This window comes from Mytilus edulis, chromosome 2 (genome assembly GCF_963676685.1).
Source record: "Mytilus edulis chromosome 2, xbMytEdul2.2, whole genome shotgun sequence".
Classification (NCBI taxonomy): domain Eukaryota; kingdom Metazoa; phylum Mollusca; class Bivalvia; order Mytilida; family Mytilidae; genus Mytilus; species Mytilus edulis.
In genome coordinates this window covers 61,255,529-61,278,393 of record NC_092345.1, presented here as the reverse complement: position 1 = coordinate 61,278,393, position 22,865 = coordinate 61,255,529, and the positions used below count along the sequence as shown (strand labels likewise).

Genomic DNA, 22,865 nt, shown 5'->3' with positions numbered 1-22,865 from the left:
TCGAGCTATTCGTAGTGCCATCTTTAACCATTGTAGAACCATCGGCCACTTTTTCTAACCTTCGGGGACAACTTCGGGAAGGGTTATAATTTTTTTAACATGTTAAAAAATCCCCGATGGTGCGTCCGATGTTGAGGGTTCGTATTGAGTTCGTATCACCATCCTCACCATCGTAATGTCACCGGGAATGCATCTTTGAACATCGTATTGCATTCGTGTTTCCATCGTTTCCATCGGGCAGTTTTGACATTACGATGTTTACACGAATGAATCACGAGCTACCCGAAGGTCTTACGATGGCAACACGACTTCGTGAAGACCTCGTAATCCCGTCGTGTTGCCATCGAATAAAAGTATGAAGGCGACAAGATGGAACTACGACGGCAATAAATCCAGCTATATGCATTGGTCAGTCTAATACGACAGTTAAGAAAGACGTTCACAAAACATGGGGCTCATATCATATGATTCTATGAGAACAAGAAAGGCGACAGCGTTGTTTCTATTAATTCAAATTGAACAAGAAGAGCAGCTATTACGGGCTCAGGATTTACTTTTACAAGTAAAATATTATTTTTTGTCAATTTTTCATATCAAGTAACATAATGAAAATCATAAACGCGCCTCGTACACCAACACTGCAGGTACACGGTATATAGGGAAACCAACTTTTTCTTCGTTATTCTGATTTTTTTATGTATTGTCTGAGATGTTGTCACACGAATGTTTACTCCATAACCATTTTGTTTTCTATGTCATATTTTGTCGCATTTGCTGCTTTCCCCACATCCTTCCTTTTGTCTATATTATTATGATATTCTCCCGGAAAGAGCTCTTTTTGAATAAAAGGGATCAACGAACCCATTACCTTACCTTTAAGATAGATTAGTAAACATGGGCATAATTATGGGTGATTATTCAGACTAGTGCACACATTTTACAGTTCAAACAAGGCAATGCATGACCTTGACCTTTGGCCTTGAACGTAAAAAATGTCAGATCATTACAGGAGGAGCAATATACCAAATGTGGTTAAAACCTTTTGAAGCATATTGGTTTTAGAGTGTCCTCAAGGGTGATATTGCCTTGTATTTCAACTGCCACTGTGACCTTGACCTTTGAACTTTAAAGTCAATAGCGCATAAGCTGTACACGACGTCTTTTAGACATCGTATGGCCAACGCACCATCATCGTAATCCATCGTGTAGCCTTCGTAATCTATCGTGTAGCCTTCATGATTCATCGTGTAGGCTTCGGCTGCGATATGAAGCTTAAATACCCGTCTTCGGTTAACATTCGTATGTCCATCTTTTGCTATCGTATATAATTTCGGCACCATCGTATAGACTTCGTTATTCATCGTACTTGCTTCGGTCACTTTTTGGTATTTTAACGAGATCGGGACCAACTTCGTACGAACTTACAATTTTCGCATTCGGGTGCCCTTCGTATATAAAAATCGGGACAGTGTGACGCGGGCATAAACAAATTTTACGATAACATGATATATTTTTGTTTAAGGGCCAGCTGAAGGACGCCTCCGGGTGCTGGAATTTCTCGCTACATTGAAGACCTGTTGGCGACCTTCTGCTGTTGTTTTTGTCTATGGTCGGGTTGTTGTCTCTTTGGCACATTCCACATTCCCATTTCCATTCTCAATTTTATCTTTATTAAAAACTTGCTTACATTTAATGCAAGACAATGATTATAGGACTTCCAATAAAACACAAAAGGAAATTGGGTATCCATTCATGACACAAAATCAGTAAATGCAATCATAAAACACAAAAGCAAAGGAACAACGGTTGCATTGTTGTTCTCCAACTTATGACCACAGTGAGGCCTTCAACACAGACCCCAAAAATAACTACCAACAATCACACAACTGCAAGTTATGACGGGTCCCGTTTGAGCTGAATTCATTGCAAAGTGACTCAGATAGACTTTGAAATACAACCAAATGTATATGTCGTGTACAAGTTGCAATTTATTATCTATTACAAAACTAGTGTACATGTTATGACTTGTACTATGACAAAAATAAACAAGTTTTAACATGTAAAAAAGTGCTTCATTGTACACAATATTGCTTATTAATCGTTTTCACCTAATAAAGAATTTGAAATATCAAACATTTTCGATCAACAGAACAAAAGAAACCAATACAACCACTGACAAACAACACAATTGAGTAAAAAAAATCAAACATGCAATTTAAATTAAAGCAAAGAAGACGTCAAGAAAGTAATATTTTTGTCATAGATAGTACAGATCGTAAAAAGTGTAATATTTCCTCGATAAAGTAGAACTTCAGTCAATATATAAACAAGGGTTAACAAAAAAAAAGCAAACAATAAACACTGTAAAAAAACTTCAATCGCACCTCAATTCTGGTGAATTCATTAAACAAAATGTGTCCAAAAAATATTTCAAAACATCTGTTTTTTTGTAACGGCGAAACTTTTACGAAAGCTTTGCTAAAAAAGATAATGAAAAAAAATAATTAAGCCTTAACTACTGAACAAATTGACCGTTTGTAAACTGCAATCAAACGGATTAATAAAAAATTATCTGTTTTATCAATTTTTTTAAAAATCATAGAAAGAAACGAACTTAAATGGCATTTGTTTGGGCAAATAGCACAACTCTAATTAAACGATATTTACTTTTTGGGAGATCTAGAGCACTGCCCTGGTAAATATTTTTAGACTCAGTAGTGAATTGAAAAGCCAACAAATTCCATGGAATGTTCTGTATTATATAATATTACACAAAAAAAATCATTTTAGTGTACACTTTATTTACTAGCGGAAATAGAGTGTTACAAGACATATTGCGATTGTATGAATATTATGAGCAAAATAAAAATCCAAATAAAAAAAAAAGAATTATCATTGAAGCCAGAAGAAACGAGAATATTAATTTCATGGTTATTAAAAACTTTTTTTCAATTCTCTACATTGAAATATTAAGAAATAATTAAGAATATCTTTGAAAATATGAAAAATAGAATAATGGAAGGGTTAATGGAGAAGATCATCTGAACGTTACAATGCAGATATCTTCTTTTGAAAAGGTTTGCTGGACGAAATGACACAATTTCGCATGACACAATTTCGCACAAAAAAATCATTTGGACTTTTCATAAAATCTAATTATATACGAAATTACATTAATTTCCACGCTGTTTTACTCACATCAATTATATATTCATTCCTCGAGTAGTAACTGTACAAGACCTTAATTTCATTCTTCCAATTACTGACAAACTTTTGATATATCTAAAGAATTTCTTTTTTCCTTGAACGTTTTTGTAATCTGGATTTTACAGGATTGTAGGTCTTATAAAGTTATTGTATTTCTTACACTTCATGGTTATACAGATATCAAAGACATTTTTTTTTAATAAAAATCACAGGTAGTAAGGGAAGGATATGTGATTTTACAATCGCATTTGAAATAGTTGATGTGTATTGATTACCATAGGAAAAGGTACTATATAATATGAGCGATTTCGTAAACTATACCTGTACAACATAACTAGTACTTGACCAACCAGTTCCCTACGTGGAACATTGTAAGCTGAAAAGGTAGGTTAAACATTAACTTAACATTATAGAATAAGGAATAGATATCCATTGTGCATATCTCTTATTGCTTGTCTTCCTTTTGGTTCTTTTTGGTTTCTAAACTCTTCGTCTTTTAAATAAGTGTTGATTTAAAGATATTTTTACTTCAAGTATTAATCAAGAGACAAATTTTGTCGAAATGCACATCTGGTGCAGTAAAAGGAGTAGGTGCAGTAAGACCCCTTTTTGGTTACAAAATATAGCAGTTTTACAAAATTGTTAAAATGTAAACTTTTAGCTATTTATTGGAAAGAAGAATACTTCTGCATCAAAAATATGGGCTGTTTATAACAATGCAATGCACATATGTCGGGTACTAGCATCATTAAGTCATGCTAAATTACTGAAATCTTCAAAGTTCTAGCATTTGAGTTAAATTGTAGACGGTTTCCGTCTTAAATGAATGTGGCCGCATTGGTGTTCATTCTTAATATTTAAATGTAAGTTGTATTTGATGATATTACATAAAATGTATAAAGGTTGTGACTGAACACGCATGCGGCCACTTTCATTTTTAACAAAAAACCATCTGAAAAGTGACATAATATGGCATATTTGATAGATTTTTTCATATTCAAGCTTGAATTAAAGCGTCTATAATGACTTGATCAATTCAAATCTTTCACATAAACTAATTGAATCGACAGAAGCAGACACTTGGTCCGAGACCCTTGATTTTCGATTTTCGTTGTTCACGAATATAGTCCCTAGTGTTGACAGTGGGTTACTTGCCATTAATTTTTATACCCCTTCCAAATTTATTTCTCCATGTTTAATGCCTCAAATTGCCAGAAAGGGGGGGGGTGAAATTACACTGTAAAAAAAATGGGTTCAGAATTTTAAAGGAAAGTAGTGATTTGGTCCAGCTGAAAAGGTTGAAAATTAGCACTTCGGAAGCGGTCAAAAGATTTCAAGACGCCCTAAACATAAAATTGTCCATATTTCGAATAAGAGCCGATGAAGTTTTCTATAATTTTGATATAATTTGTCCCAAAAGTAGTACAACACACTGTTAAAAATTCATTGAGAAAGCACAGGTGGGATTTTTTTAATTTTCATTTATCTTCTAAAAGAAATGCACTACGAAATAATTGTGGTCTCGGACCACTTATGTGTTTAAAAAGTGTCGAAAATCTTTCATCAGATGAATCTGAAATTTCAGGCCAAAATAGGCCATTACTCCTTTGTATCGTAAATCTTATTAAAACTAATGAACTCTGTAAAATGTTGTGCTTTGTGTCTTCAAGAAGGTTACATTTAAAATCTCTTCATGAAAAATGGGATATTCATCGTCATTTTTGTATGTTAATACACGGATACAGAGAAATATTTATTGTTTTCTAAAAACTGCTATTTCAAGGACACTAAGACGGGTTTTCTATTAAATCCGATATGACGTCTCTTGACTTAAAACTTTACAAATTATTCATTGTTTATGTGGTCTCAACATAACCAGCGTGACTATAATGGAATAAGGACGATGCACAAGAGCAATCGGTAGTTTTGGATTTTATATTCCTGAGTGTACAAGTATCTTGTACTGTCTTGGTCTTTAAAAAATGGTACCAATAACTGAAATGTAGGGTGTGAAATGACAGGTGTAAGTAGTCAGGTATTGTCAACTGCACATAATTGTGTAAACTGCACTTGAATAAAACATAATTACCACTCCATCGTTATTAATGCTGACGGAATGTTACACGAGCGAACTGTATTGAAATGGGACCATGTTGCGTTTAAAGATTTACTTTTACTTTTACTTTTATATTTCAGTCTCATCAACATGATTTTACTTTGTATTGCATTAACGATTGTGATAAATGGACAACATGTTAAATCGGGATCCTATAGTCAACCGGAGTACTTTGCCAAAATGGGACAAGGTGCTGAGAAGAATTATGCACTAGATGACCATGGTAAATACTTGTTCACTTGAATATCATATTATTTATTTATTATTTATTTGCTTCATTGAATATTCATTCCAGCATTAGAATACATTAAATATTCTTGTAAGTATGTTCATTCAATAAAGATCTCTCTGTGTCATGTTTCATTTTATCTATAACCAGAATTTAAAAAACAAGGCGTTTAAATCATTCATTATACGCGATTTATGTATGTCTTGAGCAGATGGTTATAGTAACAACCTTCACAAAAGTTTCTGGATAATCTTTTGTCAGTCTTTCTTCGTGTAATAAGTAAAAATTAAAAGATGAGTTTAGATATTTTTCATATCAATAAACCATCAGAAGTTTCATTAAGGCATTCTTGTTCAAACCATACGAGTTTTAAAAAAAAATCGTTTATCGCCTTTTGTATATAAATCAACGATAGTTAAAACTAAGGATATATTCACAAACACTTGCGTTTTATGGGTTTTGTAAAAAAAATACTGTGCTTTAAAAATGTACAACTTCAACGGATTTATTTTTCTCTGAAGGAAAAGAAATATGTAGTTATTTTGCAAGCATAAGCCTTAAAACATATATGTTTGGAATTTAAGTTTGTTTTTGTATAACAATTTAATTGATAGAAACTGAAGTTTGAGTTGTAGCCATTCAGATGTTTACATAAAAAAACGCGATAGTGTCGAATTGTTGATAAAACAACTATATTTTAAATGAAAACAAAAGTTAAAAAAAAAAATCAGTTGAATTAAGGTAATAAGAAATATTCACCTAAATAGCGAAACTCATTTAGACTGATATTGATCTTTCATTTGTTTCATTTTCTGATTTAGTGTTATACAAACTTAAAGTTTTCCTTCTATTTGTTTTACCTTTTCAGTTTTCCACTTCCGATTATAAAAACGTGCACTTCAAATCGATTTACTTCATTCTAGTATTATATAAAATGAATTTGATTCATTCTTTTTTCCATTCTGCGTAAACCAGAGGTACATTATTTTATATGTTAAGATTCATGATTATTTAATAAACAGCTCCAGTACGTACCTACTACATCGCTGCAGTAGAAAAAGAATGGGAATATGCTCCTTTAGAAGAAAATACATTCAATAACGACATGAAGTAAGTTTTTTTTCTTTCTAATATAAAGGAGGGGCGAAAGATACCAAAAGGGACAGTTAAACTCATTGATCGAAAATCAACTGACAACGCCATGGCTAAAACAGAAAAAACACAAACAAACAAATAATAGTACACACGACACAACATAGAAAACTAAAGACTAAGCAACACGAACCCAACCAAAAAATGGGGGTGATCTTAGGTGATCCCGTAGGGTATTTTTATGATAACTTTGTATATAATAACAATTGATTATTCGTGTGTTTCTCTGTCCTATGTGTTCTCCCATTTATTTGAATTGTAGTCCTGTCATGTAATGTTGCCATTTTAATGTTAACCAGGTTCAACCCACCATTTTGTTCTAAAAATGTCCTGTACCAAGTCAAGAAAATGACCATTGTTATATTATAGTTCGTTTCTGTGTGTGTTACATTTTAATGTTGTGTTTCTGTTGTGTCGTAGATCTCTTATATTTGATGCGTTTCCCTCAGCTTTAGTTAATAACTTGGATTTGTTTTTTTCTGAATCGATTTATGAATTTCGAACAGCGGTATACTACTGTTGCCTTTATTTGTTGATATTGTTATCAATTAAAGTCCTAATGGGTGGATTTGTATCGTTAACAACATCATCACCAAAGTGTACAATTTGTCCAGAATTAGTAAAGTTAACTAGACTCAATGCAAAATGATTCGAAAATATTAAGCATATTTTTGTACTGCTCTAGGTAATTTACTACATTTGACTCTTCAGACTTATTGTCTCAAAAGGTTTTTTATACAAATAAAGTATAACAATTGAAGTACTAGTTATTTATATTAAGTCATGTATTAGGAAAGTTTTATTGTATGACTTGTTTAATGTTAATTAGCACAGAAAACGTTGTACAAGTAGTACCACAAAAGTTTCCTTTACATAATACAAATACACATTTTCTGAATACCAAGAATACATTTTTTGATGTTATTCACATTCAATCCACAATACTTTTTATTTACACATGTTTTGTTTCATAGATTGCTATGGTAAACTGAAATTTTAAAACACCACAAATACAACGGACTTACGATTGAATACTGTTTGAAATGTAATCTCATTTCTAAATTGACAATTTTTTTCACTCATAAACTTTCAATCATATGTTGCAAAATTCAAGTAGCACACGTATCTTTATATCCATAAGTTGGCAAATTATCTTTGAGATTTTTTTCAAGCATTGCGAAGAGGTTTATCTACAATGGAGACAGACAGATTGGTAGCAGGTATACAAAAGTTGTATACACACAGTTTACAGACGGGACATACACAAAGGAAATTCCTGCGCCAAAATGTAATGGTTTCCTAGGACCAACACTTAAAGGAACAGTAGGTGAAAAAATACGTATTCACTTCAAAAATATGGCGAGCAGACCATACACTATGCATCCTGAGACTAATATTTGGTACAATGACGATAGTGAAGGTACGTTGTCTTTCACAATTTATTTCAAGTTTGATTCTTTTTTTCAGTAATTTTATTCCACAGCTGATAAGAAATAATTTATGGGAAAAAAAGTAAAGACTGTTGATATCCTCAAATCTTGCATAATTTGAGAATTTATATACAGCTTTAAATTTTCCTATATTACTTCAAGTTTATGTTAGTTCTATTGTCCTATAATCTTTCAAGTCAGCTAATCAGAAATGGATGTTTTACAATTTTTTTTATCCAATAAGCGTCCACAAGTTTTTAAAAACAATTTATAAGAGGACATTTTGATTGGCGTATATCATACATCTCCTGTTATTCATAAACAAAGAATAAAATATGTCTATGTTTTGTTCGTACATGCATACCTTACCAAAATACATATTTTTTTTAAATATTGATTTCTACAGCTACATTTTAGTATTCTTATTGTCTTTTTTCAATCAATCGATTAATCAAAATATGTATTTCGTGCATGCTTTGTGTCATTAAAGATTATTCTAATGTTAGAAACCACCGATTTTTTAATGAATGTGAAACTATATATTCAGAAAGATAATGTAGTTCTATTTTTTGCGATTGTGTCGTCGTGAAGTTACCATAATATTGATATACTATATACGTATATATTTTTCCCGAAATTTTGATAAATGATTTGTCAACAGGTGCTTTGTTTGACGATGATACACCTGCGAGTCAAAAATTGGATGACCAAGTACAACCGGGAGAATCTTGGACATACAATTGGGAACTTAGAGCGAATTTTGGTCCAAACGACGATGATGAAAATTGTATTGGAGTTCCTTACTCCTCACATCACAGAGCATATAAAGATAGGGATACTGGTTTGGTAGGAATGATGGTTATTTGCAAACCAGGTAAGTGGTAATGGTATGAGTGGTATTTTTCAACCCATTCTTTTAATTGAAAAGTGTAATAAAAAACTAGAAGGAATTCCGGTAAAATAATTAGACTTTCAAACTACAAAAAAAATGAGCAGCATTAAGACATTTCATTACTTAATAATAGCCCCATCGCTAGCTGTGTTAAATTTTAACTTGTAGCATTCATAGCTATTTTGTCTAAAGTTCAGATAAAGCAAAAGTCATTTCATGTCAAACTATACTTTATCCTGATTTGTGATGAAAAATTTAGCATACATGATTTTGCATATTAGAGCGCACTTGTTCCCGAAAGTTCGATACAATGGTTTGAGCAACACTTCGTATTTGCTCTCCCTTTGTGAATCTACCATGATATGAAGTCCTTCAGCTTTCATTTTTTACCATCATTATTTAAATATATCACATATTGACAAAGTAACAGCTATCCTAAGGAACTGTTTTATTTCAAATATGAAGTACTTTCTTGAAGGTTCTTTTTGACCGGGTCCGAATTAATCATATGTATTGAAGTATATTGAAAATGGGGCATGTAAAAACATATTCCAAACGTTTTCGATATTATAATGCAGGAATTTTACGAGATGACGACAGTCGGGTTGATGTTGACAGGGAGTATGTTTTGTTCATGGGTGCCGTTAATGAAAGCAACAGCTGGTTAATAGACGAAAATGTAAAGCGCTGTGGACATCCAAATGAATGTAAATCCCTAGTAAAGTGTGGAAATAAAGACTTTATTGATTCTACTATATATCAACAGGTAATATGTATGTATTTGTATTTTCATTTTTATTTTATTTTGTTATGTTGGGATTTTGGATGAAGCAAGGTATTGATAATAATCACGATCATAGATACCAGGATTAAATTTTGTATTTACGCCAAACGAGCGTTTCGTATACAAAAGACTCATCAGTGACGCTCAAATCTGATGTGTTCAAGCGCGTCAAAGAAACGGTTAACAATTAGTTACCAATATTTAGATTCATTTCATATTGATACGATAACAATTATAGCGAAATGTCTTAAAACAAAACATATACTTTTGACATAAGAGCATCAATGAAATGTTACAGGAAATGTAACATGACACTTAAAATTATGAATTATTTCACAGATTAACGGGTATATTTATGGAAATGGTCCGGATTTTGAAGTTTGTTCTGGTGAAAAGGTGGTCTTTTATGCATTCGGAATAAACTCTGGAATACAAACAGTAACAATTTATGGAGGAATACAATCGTGGGTACATAGAAGGTAAGAAAAGTCTGCATTATAGAAAAGAATCAAACATATTATTTTCAACACATTTGGATGTACGTTGATAAAAAAAAAGAAACTTATATATGCTTATGTTTAAGGCCGTACATTGACCTATAATGATTTACTTTTATAAATTGTTTTTTTGGATGGAGAGTTGTCTCATTGACACTCATACCACATCTTCCTATATCTATTATATTGACATTTTCTTACAACCGGTATTTATGTTTAACATATAACGGCTTTTTGCAAGTACTTTCTCATCCAAAATTTTTACATATTCAGAGAAATATAAAATGCAATAGATATAAGGCCAGTCAAAAACATTTGAACAGAGATAGAAGGTTTTTTTTCAAAATGCTGAAACTACCTTGTAAAAATAGTTTGATTCCATATTATATATATGTCTGAGAAATGCAAGTTTATCTCTGAAAGACGAGATTTTATATATTTGATTCAGTATTGTCTTTATCAAAATATACATGTAAAACAGGGACTTTTTTAAATCGACAATTAGACAGCATTCTCGAAATCAAAATATGTATTTACGAATTATTGTTAATTTTCAATATCAATGCGTTTTATTTGAAAAAATATAATAACATAACATGACACAACTTGGTTCATTACCAATCTAGATTTGAGGGAATTAGTATACAACCTGGAATTGCTAAAGTAATCAGTGTTAATCCAGAAGGTACTGGACGTTGGCTGATGGGAAATACCAATCTTGACAGCTTTGAAAGTAAGTATGCTCTAAGTTGTTCGTATGCTAAGTTGTAATAACATTGTTAAAATAGTAATTAAGAATGTTCATGACAAAAGTATACACGATACATAACAAAACTAAAAAGTGTAGGCTGATGATCAGACTGTTCAGTAGCTGATATTTTTTCTCTACACATGAACATCCAAATCATAATAAAAAAAAAGTTTTCGAAATACTAAGAATGTTGTACCTCAGGAAAAGTTTACATTAGCAGTACTTGAGAAAACCTTTCAAAATTTTGCCTCCTCAATGCTCATTAATAATTCTGCATTAACTGCAAATTTTCTTAGCAGTATTCAATTGACCGCAGTGGATAAATTTTGAATATTGACAGAAAGATTGATAATCTATTGATCAGACTTTTCATATGATATAAAGATTAAAATGGCAGTTTTACTCTAAATGTATTTACTAGTGAAGTCAAAAGTAGTTCGTATACCTCATACACATCGGTGTTAATACAGATTCTATAACATTCAATTTCACGTTTAAAATTAATTCTTGTACTTTTACTTGTACTTATAGCTGCTTTTACGCGAAATCAATCAAAACGGTCTCAAAGCCCAGATTAAATTCAAAACTAAATGTATTGGTATAAAGTTAAGTATTTCCGTGTTTATTTCGAAGTTTAACGACACTTGTTCCTTGATTCTTCGGATTAAACAACTTCATTCATCGTGTCTTTATTTTGCAAGAAGTAAATACAATAATAAAAGTTATAAAACTTCATAAATTTTAAAAATATTTATATAAAAAAACAATAACTCGTCATATATTCTAACTATCGATGCATTGTTTTAAAACTAGAATTCAGGTTGACAAAAAAGACCCTAAATGTCACATTTCAAAAAGAATTATACTCTTCGAGATCGTAAACATCGATACAAAGTTAATGAACTAGATATGTCATGTCTGCTGTTGAAATTAATACTATTTCTTGTAGATGGTATGTTTGCATTCGTGAAAGTGAACCAATGCCCAGGTATAAAACCACTTACAACAATACCTTCCGGTAAAACTGTTCGGTTTTATATGGCCGCTGAGGACATTGATACTTGCTCCACACCAAATGGTATTTTAGCTAGAGCAGGTCAGGTAACAAAGGAAAGGGCATAGTAAGTTAATATTTAATAATGTAGATTATGTTTAATGTAACTTATTACAGTATATACGTGTTATCGTGTCCTCTGATTAAGAGTCTTACAACTAGAAATCGAACTTATTTTCATCCCTTTATCCTTGGTTGATATCAGACGCTTTATCTGTGCAATTGTTGCTAGGGTCCTCTCTTCGAGGTCCGCGTTCGAAGTATAAATGGTGGGTAGCTATTTAGCTCAAGTGTCATTCTTATCGGAGACGTTGTAAGAAGAAGAATAGAAAGGTAGGACCGTTAATTTTTAAACGACGAGTAGCAGGATTAGTCAAACAAAGTTGAGTGTTTGAAACATGTTGAGATATACATAGTTTCGGTTCCGTAAAAGTTGTATAAACAGGGTTAGTGCTAAGGTTTTGCGTTCCACATCTCTCACTACTGCAGTGAGTGTTTGCTGTTAAACCATACCTTAGTGCTACCCTGTTCCAACAGTTTTATAAAATATATTTTAATAAAGTTTCATACGTCGAAAGTTTACAACAGTTTGAATAGTTTCCATACATTCGTTTTATTCAGGTTTCAGCCCGTTTTGATACATTAAGGTTTAGCCCCGTTTTAAACATTTAGGTTTCAAATCAGTTCCAAACATTTAGGTTTCAGACCAGTTCCAAACATTTAGGTTTCAGACCAGTTCCAAACATTTAGGTTTCAGACAATAGTGCCAAACCGTCTGACCAGTTTCATACATTTAGGTTTCAGACCAGTTTCATAATTTAGGTTTCAGACCAGTTTCATACATTTAGGTTTCAAACCAGTTCCATACATTTAGGTTTCAGACTATAGTTTCAAACAGTTGGTATCAACAGTATCGGACTAAAAGGGTTTTAAACAGTTTTAATTGAACAGGTTCGGGTTATGTTGATAGGTGTTAAAATTCGTTTTATGTAGTATTTGTTTTTATATTTGGTAGTAAAGCATAAACTGTTTGACTTTCGAAATTTTGAATTGCTATTCAAATCCCAGACAACTGGTACGAACCCGAGGATAATAATATCTAATCGTCCCCGCCCGGTTACACGTTAAACAATCAAAGCATGGCCAAAAAGAAAAACACTTTGAAAAGACAAAACAAAAGAACAAACACGACACAGAAAACTAAAGATTCAGCGCACGATCACATAAAAAAGGCTACATTTTTCTGAGGATTTGTGTGTTTCGATTTACAGTTAAGATCCCTGTTGTCTGTTTACAACACAACCATTTGATACATGTGTATTCTTCCTTGTTAACTTGGTTCAGTCATTTAAGACCTTTTTTCTAAATTTCTTCATAATGTTTAAGCAAAATTAAATTAAAAAAAAAGGGATGACTTCTCAATATTGCAAATGTTACTTTCCTTGACAGGTTCGTTCCATCAGTATTCTCCATCGGAATGTTTATGACTAACAAGTTTTTACTTACGTATCCGATTTAAATCAAAATTTCTTTCATTGTTTGTATTTTTGTTGCGGTATGGGTTTTGTTATTGTTTAAGGCAGTGCGATGACTTCCTGTCATTTATAAACATTCTTGAAAGAATTATTTATGTTTGTCTTGCTTTGCTGGAGTGAAAAAGTGAGATTTAAGTAAGCTGTTTTCGGCGGCGGCGTCAAAAGTGTATTATATTTTGGTCATTTTATGGAGAACCACTAGTGGAAGGTCGATGATATTTGGTATACAGTTGTATTAGCATTGGCGTATGTCATTACCATAGAGATTTGTTATTCCCGCCCTCTTAGTAATTGTCTATCGACTTTAAATATTTTGTTTTCTATTTTTGATACGATCAGTTTAAAGAGAACCACAGATCGAAGGTCAATATGTTTGGTACGTTGATGCATTAGAAATGACAAAGTTATTATAACGTTTAATAATTCTCGTGGGATTTTGTCTATTTGTGTTACATTTTAGTGTTATGTCGTTGTTCTCCTCTTATATTTAATGCGTTTCCTTCGGTTTTAGTTTGTTACCCCGATTTTGTTTTTTGTCCATAGATTTATGAGTTTTGAACAGCGGTATACTACTGTTGCCTTTATTTAATACAAATGAGTCATCAACAATATCTCATTTTTCCTTAATTTCATTATTTCAGACGAGAACAAAAATTTATAAATGCAGGAAAAATACACCACGGACGATTTACACAGTATACTGATGAAACATTTACAACTCCTGTCCCAAAAACTGCAGACATAAAACATTTTGGTGACTTTGGACCACACGTGTATGCGGAAGTTGGTGACATCTTAGAACTTGTTTTGAAAAATAAATTAAAGAATCGAAAAACATCTTTTGTTCCTGTAGGCATTGACATCGAAAAGAAATTTGAAGGAATTTTATATAGAAACGATAGAAAAAGTAAGTTATAACTAAATAGGTATTTAATGATCAAAATGTAATTATAATTTCAGAGCACACAACAGTGCTCCATTAATAATTTTCATCTTCATCAGATATGCTTCAGTTGACGGAAAGTTAAACATATCAGAACGTACCAATAATTATTGAAATCGGCTCAGGTTGCCTTTTCCAGGGATTGCTTATATCCGTAAATAAATTTGAATTCATTAAAAAAAATCTAAGATATGTATATTTCATTTTTTCTTTATCTAAAAAGCATTGGTTGTGGCTATAGAGAAAAATGCAATAACTATCGTTTCTAATACTTTAATACTTCATTGAAAAGAGCGATTATTGCACTCTCTAGCACTTCATAAAAATCTCAAAAAAGATAGCAAATTCATGGTTTCAAAACTTGGAAATAAAGCCTACTAAATTCCATTCATGAACTGCCCGCCTCATTCTTTACAAGCTTGTACGAAGTCAGGAGACTGTGATTCAGTGGTTCTCGTTTGTTGTTGTTTTGAATAAAAAAAAATATCGTTCAATATGATGTCGAATGTTTTCCCGTTTGAATTGTTTTTCATTTGTCATTTCGGGGCTCTTGAAAGCGGACTATGCGGTATGGGCTTTGTACATTGTTGAAGACCATACAGTCACTTATAGTTGTTAATTTCTGTGTCATTTGGAGTATTTTCATTGGAAATCATACCAACATCTCCTTTTTTATATATGATTTTATCAATGAATGAAACATATCAAATTAACTGAGGCTTAATACATATGGTACATTGGTACTTGAATAAAAGATTATCTTAAGTAGGAACTTGCATTTACTCTTTTTAAAGGTGGTATGCGGAACTTGCAAAAATTAAGTAAGGGACTTCTTTGCATGCAGATGTCCCGGTATTTATTGAACATAAAGACAGGATTCGATGATCCTGTTTTTGTTTTGTTTTGAAAGACATAGTTTAGACAAAACATATTGAAGGCAATAAAACAATTACCCGATTTATTAAAGGGTACAGATTGCGTGAATTGAATTCTATCAAATTCAAACTTTACGTATCTTTTTAGGTAAAAAATTATGTGGTCGTCTAACAGAGCCAGGAGAGACAAAACTATATAGGTTTGTAATTCGAGATAATGTTGCGCCTAATACTGACCTCGGACTGCAGTGTTTCTCCTCCTTCTATCATTCTGCAGGCGAAGGGTATGTTGAAGATGTTAATTTTAGATTGACAGGACCATTGACTATTTGTAAACGTGGAGGATTATACGGGGACGGAAAAATATATCAAAGAATGTATTTATAGAAACTTACAGTTGTTGAATTTATGCATTTTTATGACAGAATTGTAGTTTTATTTTACTATCAACTGAACACATAAACTCGCCATCTCCGAAAATGAAGGTACCAGAGTGACGACAAATAAATACCCGGGTGTTGCGCTAGATTGCATTTGGTTTAATTGAAAATTTTGCGTTCCTGCTGAAGGAAGGTTTGTGCTGATGTATATTTGTAAGACCGTCCATGTGTGACCGTCCCATTAAAATCTTGGTTCAATTCTTTTTAGAAACTACAAATCAGAACTTCTTGCAATTTTGTATCAAGCTTTGGTTGATCTAGTTGTACCATGTTTTATATTTGTTTCTCATAACCACCCTGTCATACATGAAAAGTTTCGACTTTTTCCATAAAAAAAACCAAATTAGAACTTTTAACGTTATATATGCATTCAGCTAGACGTAAGCATTCATTACTTTACAACGCGTTACATATCAATGTATCATCAACTTGTCAATTGACTTATACTCATCTATTTTAATTTGGTCGCATTTTTCACGTAAACAACACAGTTTTATGATGTTTTGTATCAATACTCATATGACCATGCTATACCATATGATGTTACTTATCATTCATCGCCCAACAACTTCAGCTTTACGGAATACTTATAGTGGGATATCATAAGTAAGGAATATACAGTTCATTTTGTTAAGATCGGATTTATTTACCCTTTCATTTCCAAATAAAACACAAAACGGGTTCTGTTTACTGGTTTTCTTTTTTCTTTTACTAGTTTATAGTAATATGTCATTTCACTGCTAGAAATAGCTTTCGTAATCAAAAATTTATAGTAAGTCTGTAGTGTTGTATCTTTTTGTTTTGTAGGTCGGATTTGACAAACACTTTTTCCTTCAAGCATCAGTTTACAACACAAAGAAAAGTTTGGGTAATCAATACAAAGGGATGTATCCTTCTTATAGACCGACAGAAGTGACACGATTTCCAGGTAAATATCCAATACACATGAATTTAAATGTGTCAATTTCTATTTTGAATCATAGTTCGTTTTAAAATGTCTGATTTATCAATTCCTAAAACAAGATGTTCGTCCCTACGTTGGTAATTCATGTTCTTGATTATTCTTTAAATCAGTGTGTAAGTAAAGAGTGAGAAATACTTGCTAAAATGTATAGAAGTCAGCATACTTGATATAATATTGCACGAGAGACTTAAAATGAGGGGCGAAAGATCCCAGAGGGACAGTCAAACTAATTAATCGAACATAAACTGACAAAGCCTTGGATAAAAAATAAAAAGACAAACAGACAAATAATAGTACAAATGACACAACATAGAAAATAATTTATACATACTCTCATAAATTTTCTGTGTCACCACAACAGTTCTGATACTGTTTCTAGAGTATGCCATTTAACCATTTAACAGCTTATATAATGTTCGGGATTTGTCATACATTAAAAGTTATTATAGCAAAAAAAAAAATCATGAACACTTTGGAAAACTGAGCAAGTATTTTGAAGTTGTTTGGCAAGACCTGTTTGTTAAAGCTGTGTATAAGATTGACAACATGAATATTAATAATGTGGTCATTTTATTAAATTTCCTGTTTACAAAACTGAAATTTTCGAAAAACTGAGGATTTTCTTATCCCAGGTATAGATTACCTTAGCCGTATTTGGCACCACTTTTTGGAATTTTGGATACTCAATGCTCTTCAACTTTGTACTTGTTTGGCTTTATAGATGTTTTGATATAAGCGTCACTGATGAGTCTTATTTAGACGAAACGCGCGTCTGGCGTGGCGTACTAAATTATAATCCTGGTACGTTTGATAACTATATCTTCTTTTTCTTAACTTTAATGTTTGACATGAGAATATGCCCTATCAAATAAGGTCAAATATAAAATCGAAGGTAATTTGATATGTATTGCTTCTTTCTATTCTAAAATACAAGAAGAAAAGGAAGTACACTTTGAAAAATTTCTTATTTATATATTTTTATAGCAATAAATGGTTTGCAGTATGGAAATGTCAAAGGACTAGAAATGTGTGCTGGCGAAACAGTCCTATTCAGTATTTTAGGATTTGCAGGGAGTAAGGATATGTACCAGTCTATAATCTTTGAGGGTAACAGTGTTGGATATAATGGACAAACTGTTGATGCACTAACTGTTGGGAATGGAGAGGCAGTTACAGTTACCATGACACCTGACAATATTGGTAAGAAAGAGGAATGACAAATGCACTGCAATACAAAGTAGTCCGCTTAATATAAGTTCTGGTAAATTTCTGTATTATCTTATCTCATATTTGAAAATAAAGAAGAAATCATTTTGAGCTGATGAAAAAAAATTATTTTCCAAAATTGTTGGTTAATTCTTGTGAACTAGTTCATCATGCTGACTTGAATCGAATGCTCAATCAAATTATCTTAAACATGTACTAGCTTTGACCTTGAAAAACAGATACGAACTCGTACTTATGTAAAACGCCACCAATTAATTCTATCTCACTCGATTTTGTATAAAATACAAACCACTTTAACCAAAGCAAAGCTTTTTTCTATCTTTTCGTATTGGGTATGAAGCAAGGAGAGATAGAATAAAAAAACATTAAGTGAACCAAGGGTGAACTGTTTAAGGTGAATCATCAGTAATTATATACCTATAAGGGTTTCATTTCAATCATTGTTCTGAAGAAATCATTGGGGGAACAGCCACGTTCTTTAAATGAGGATCTAAAATATATTATCTATAACTATTTCCGCAATAAAAATGTTATTAAACATGGAAAAAAACCACAGCACCCCTTTAATATGGATTATATGATAAATTGCTACTAGAAGTATATAACTTTTTCATTGTTCGTAGTTTGTAAATTGCTGTTCTCCACTGAAATGGTTTAGTTCAAAAAGTTGATTAAAACAAAACCAAAAATTTGACGTTTTCAGGAGTAATTTCCAGAATATTGCCGTTCAGAAATGCAGTCTGTCTTAAAATGTCTAACTATTAAACATTTCAACTTGTCAATTTTGTGTATCCATAATTAGGGGTTTGGCTGATCAAAAGTAGTCAGACCAATTTACAAGAAGATGGAATGATCGCTACATATACTGTTAAAGACTGTGGAATCAAATCATATGTACCCAAGTCAATACAGTCAGGTGGTAAACTATGGAGATATTACATAGCTGCTGTAGATGTGGAATGGGAATATGCTGACAGAAAAAATCATCCTGTCACACTGGAAGATCTTCAGGATCCAAACACGTGAGACATTTTTTTTATTTTTATAAAACCAAAATATTAAAATAGACTAGTTTAACATATATCATCTGCAGTGTAAAACCGTTAATAGATATAATTTCAACCTCAAAAAGATAAGTTAGTACAAATTTCGTTTTATTATTAGTCAATTAATGAAATTACAAAACTTTTCCGACCCAAGCCAAAGAAAATACTATATCTTATATTAATAAGTGTCTCTTAAATGTTTGCCAAATCATTCTAAAGGGAATAATGAAAAAGAAACAGAGTTTCAATTGGGAATTGAGAAAACGGATTTGAGGCTTTGCTACCAAAACATACTTAAAGACATTATCGATTTCCGATTACAGCTCATCGCGTTGATATATGTGTATTTTTGACATTTTTACCTATTATATCTGTTTGTTTTGTTCACACATCGTTGTCAATGTAACGAATTTTATACGACTGTTATTCAAGTGAGAGGGTTAACTAGTTATAACACCAGGTCTATTCCGCCATATTCTACATAAGAAGATGCCTTTACCAAGTCAGGAGTATGACAAGACAGTTGTTGTCCATTCGTTTGATAGATTTGAGCTTTTGATTTTGTCATTTGATTAGGGACTTTCCATTTTGAATTTTCCTCGGAGTTCCGTATTTTTGTGATTTGACTTTTTACAAGTTTTGTCTTTACACTGATTTGTGATTTCTGTTATACCTTTTGGTTTTATTGCTTCTCATTTATGCAAGTGCTTATTCATCTTATGAGTTTATTTATTTTCTAAAAGAGAATGAAAACCGTCGTAAGTGAATAAAATCAGGAAGAAATATTTTTCAATACATGAATGTTCCCGCGATTAAGTTGGTTTTCTTTTTATATTTCAGAGACGGTCATTTGTATGTAAGGGACACTAAGAAATTCATTGGAACAAAATATATCAAAGCGGTTTACAGAGAATTTACCGACGCTTCATTCAAGCATTTAGTTAAACGAAGTTTCAGAGATTACCATCTCGGAACTATGGGACCATTTGTTCGAGTTCAAGTTGGCGATACCCTTGAAATAGTATATAAGAATATGGTTAATTTTGAAAATACAATTAATATGAGAAATCTTAAAGGCGATAACCATATGGTTCGTGAGCAAGCAGAAAATGGAGTTCCACCTGGTAAAAGTACAACTTTTAGATGGTATGTTCCAGAAAGATCGGGTCCTTCTGCACTTGACCCGAATTGCGTTGGACGATCCTATGATTCTACAACTAATCCCCTGAAAGACTCGAATACTGGCCTTTTCGGACCTTTGGTAGTTTGTAGAAAAGGCGTACTTGATAAAGATGGTTACAGGACTGATAATGTTGATCGTGAGTTTGCTCTAAATTTTGAGACCTACGACGAAACAAAAAGTCACTTTTTCAAGTTAAACACTCACATATACGCACCTGGACGACAAGATTGTAAGGACCCTGTCTTTGTCGAATCCAACCAAATGCACGCAATCAATGGTTTCATGTATTTCAATACACCTGCAATGAATATTTCTATCGGAGAACAGGTTTCCTGGTATATTATGTCAACTGGGGACAAACAATCTCAACATTCCGTAAAATTCAATGGCCAAGCACTAACCATGAACGTGTTTGGGAACACTAAACGCACAAGCGTCATCAGTAGTGAAGCAGGAACCTATTATACAGCAGAAATGTTGGCTAACCATGCCAGTGTATGGCTATAGAGTGACCATGTAGGAGAAAATATGTGGAAAGGTTCGATGGCGACGTTTACCATCACAAAAGATCCTGTTCCATAAATTCACTTTAGGTAATATTATAAATAAATATATATTAAGATACAGATAAATATAGATACATATATATTACTAATTACGAATTATAGCAAGAGTTATAATCTAAATAATGTGTTATTAATTGTTTGACAATACTAGTAAGTAAAAAGTATGATTCGACTGCCAAATTGAACACTTATCACTAAGTCTCAGCGAATAAACTTGAAAAAGTCTTATGATTGCCAAAACAAATAAACGACTTTTTAGAGCGTCAAGTTCTAATCGACGTAGGCTTCTCATTAGATGCAACACTTGTTTTCTATTCTTATGGAGTATACAAGTTTTGATTTTGTTTTTAGACTAGGTACAAAATTCAAAAACAAAATGTTCAAATTTTGAAGCTCGGTCTACCAGTATTTCATTTATTTTAAACTGTCAAACAATTTATAATAGGAGTTATTGTTCTTGAAAGATGAATTTTATCATTTAATAAAATGTTTGCTTATTGTCTAGAAAATTATAATAGATAAACAAAAACTTTAAACAGCAAGAAATGATCAGCAAGACAAGATCTACAAATAAGTCAACATGATGTCAGAAATTATTAGTCGACTCCTTATTAAAGTTATTGCCCTTCCATGGCGATTTCCCCCATTTTTTGCCTTATGACCTGTAATAGATAGATAGAAACTTCATAACGAGCTTATAATCAGCAATTCACAATCCTCAAATATTCTAGATACTCAGTGGACTCGTTATTAGAGTTATTGCCCTTTAAATATATTTGGTTTTTTAATCATCTTGAAAACAGAAAAAAAAGAATGAGCATCAGCAGGATCAGATCTGCTAATATGTCAAAATGACTTAAATTATCAGTTTACTATTTATACAGTTATTTTCCTTTAATGGTGATTTTTACTTAGAAATGAGGCTTTTGTTGAAAATAGAAGGACGAAAGATACCAGAGGAACAGTCAAACTCATAAATCGAAAATAAACTGACAACGCCATGGTTAAAAATGAAAAAAGACAAACAGACAAACAATAGTACACACGACACAACATAGAAAACTAAAGAATAAACAACACGAACCCGACAAAAAACTTGGGATGATCTCAGGTGCTCAGGAAGGGTAAGCAGATCCTACTCAACATGTGTTGATCATGTTATAACAAATCCAGTAAATAGTCTAATTCGGTACGTCACATTCATGAAAGGGAAGGGGATTGTAGTTACGACGTAAGGAACATATCCGCCATTATCTGTGAAACGGTTAGTCTATAACGGTCAACCAACTCGTGATGGCGTCCGTAAAATTTACGAAGGGATGATTTCAACTTCACCATATGGAACTCTTGGTTTAAAAGCTTCTTTGTGAGCAGCAACCCTCTGTCAAGAAAATCATGATAGGAAATACAAGCGCCACGGGAATATCGTATTAATTGGGAGACATATACCCCGTATGCAGGTGCTGCTGGAATGTTGCTACTTAGAAATTGAAAGCTGAAATCATCTCTTTTGTCGTAAAGTTTTGTTTTCAACCGACCCTCATTGTCAATTTCTAGATGTAAGTCAAGAAATGAGGCCGACTTAACTGTATCTGTTTTATCCTTTATCTCTAGTTCGATGGGATAGATGCGTTCAACATAATCACCAAATTTTGAATCATTTAGTGAAAGAACGTTATCAATATAGCGGAAAGTAGACTTAAAAGGATGTTCCTAACTTCTTATCTTTCTTCCTAAGAAGTTTTTGTATGAAGTCAGCCTCATAATAATAAAGAGACAAGTCGACAAGAAGAGGGGCACAATTGGTTCCCATTGGAATGCCGATAGTCTGTTGAAAAACACGTCCTCCGAACGTAACAAATGTGTGGTCAATCAAGAAATCAAGAATCTTGATAATGTCCATTTCAGAGATTTTTTTGTTTGAATCAGATTGATCGTTTACAAAGTATGATTTATCCCTCCCTATGCAGATGC

General features: G+C 32.4%; 1 protein-coding gene across 1 annotated transcript; it reads left to right on the top strand.

The window, feature by feature from the left end:
* The first annotated feature begins 5,503 nt into the window (after positions 1-5,503).
* On the top strand, positions 5,504-20,915 carry LOC139510942 (hephaestin-like protein). The gene is made up of 9 exons (XM_071297496.1): positions 5,504-5,546; positions 6,575-6,662; positions 7,877-8,124; positions 8,796-9,008; positions 9,605-9,792; positions 10,150-10,289; positions 14,289-14,554; positions 18,899-19,118; positions 19,983-20,915. The coding sequence occupies exons 1-9, from the start codon at positions 5,504-5,506 to the stop codon at positions 20,830-20,832; spliced, it is 2,256 nt and encodes a 751-aa protein (XP_071153597.1). The 3' UTR covers positions 20,833-20,915.
* Positions 20,916-22,865: the final 1,950 nt, after the last annotated feature.

What these genes read in the sequence shown, in the direction of transcription:
- LOC139510942 (XM_071297496.1), top strand. Translation starts at nt 5,504, where the DNA reads ATGGGACAAGGTGCTGAGAAGAATTATGCACTAGATGACCATG. An exon ending in ACATTCAATAACGACATGAA is followed by an intron (nt 6,663 to 7,876) that starts GTAAGTTTTTTT and finishes ATTTTTTTCAAG; the next exon opens with CATTGCGAAGAGGTTTATCT. An exon ending in GATCTTCAGGATCCAAACAC is followed by an intron (nt 19,119 to 19,982) that starts GTGAGACATTTT and finishes TTTATATTTCAG; the next exon opens with AGACGGTCATTTGTATGTAA.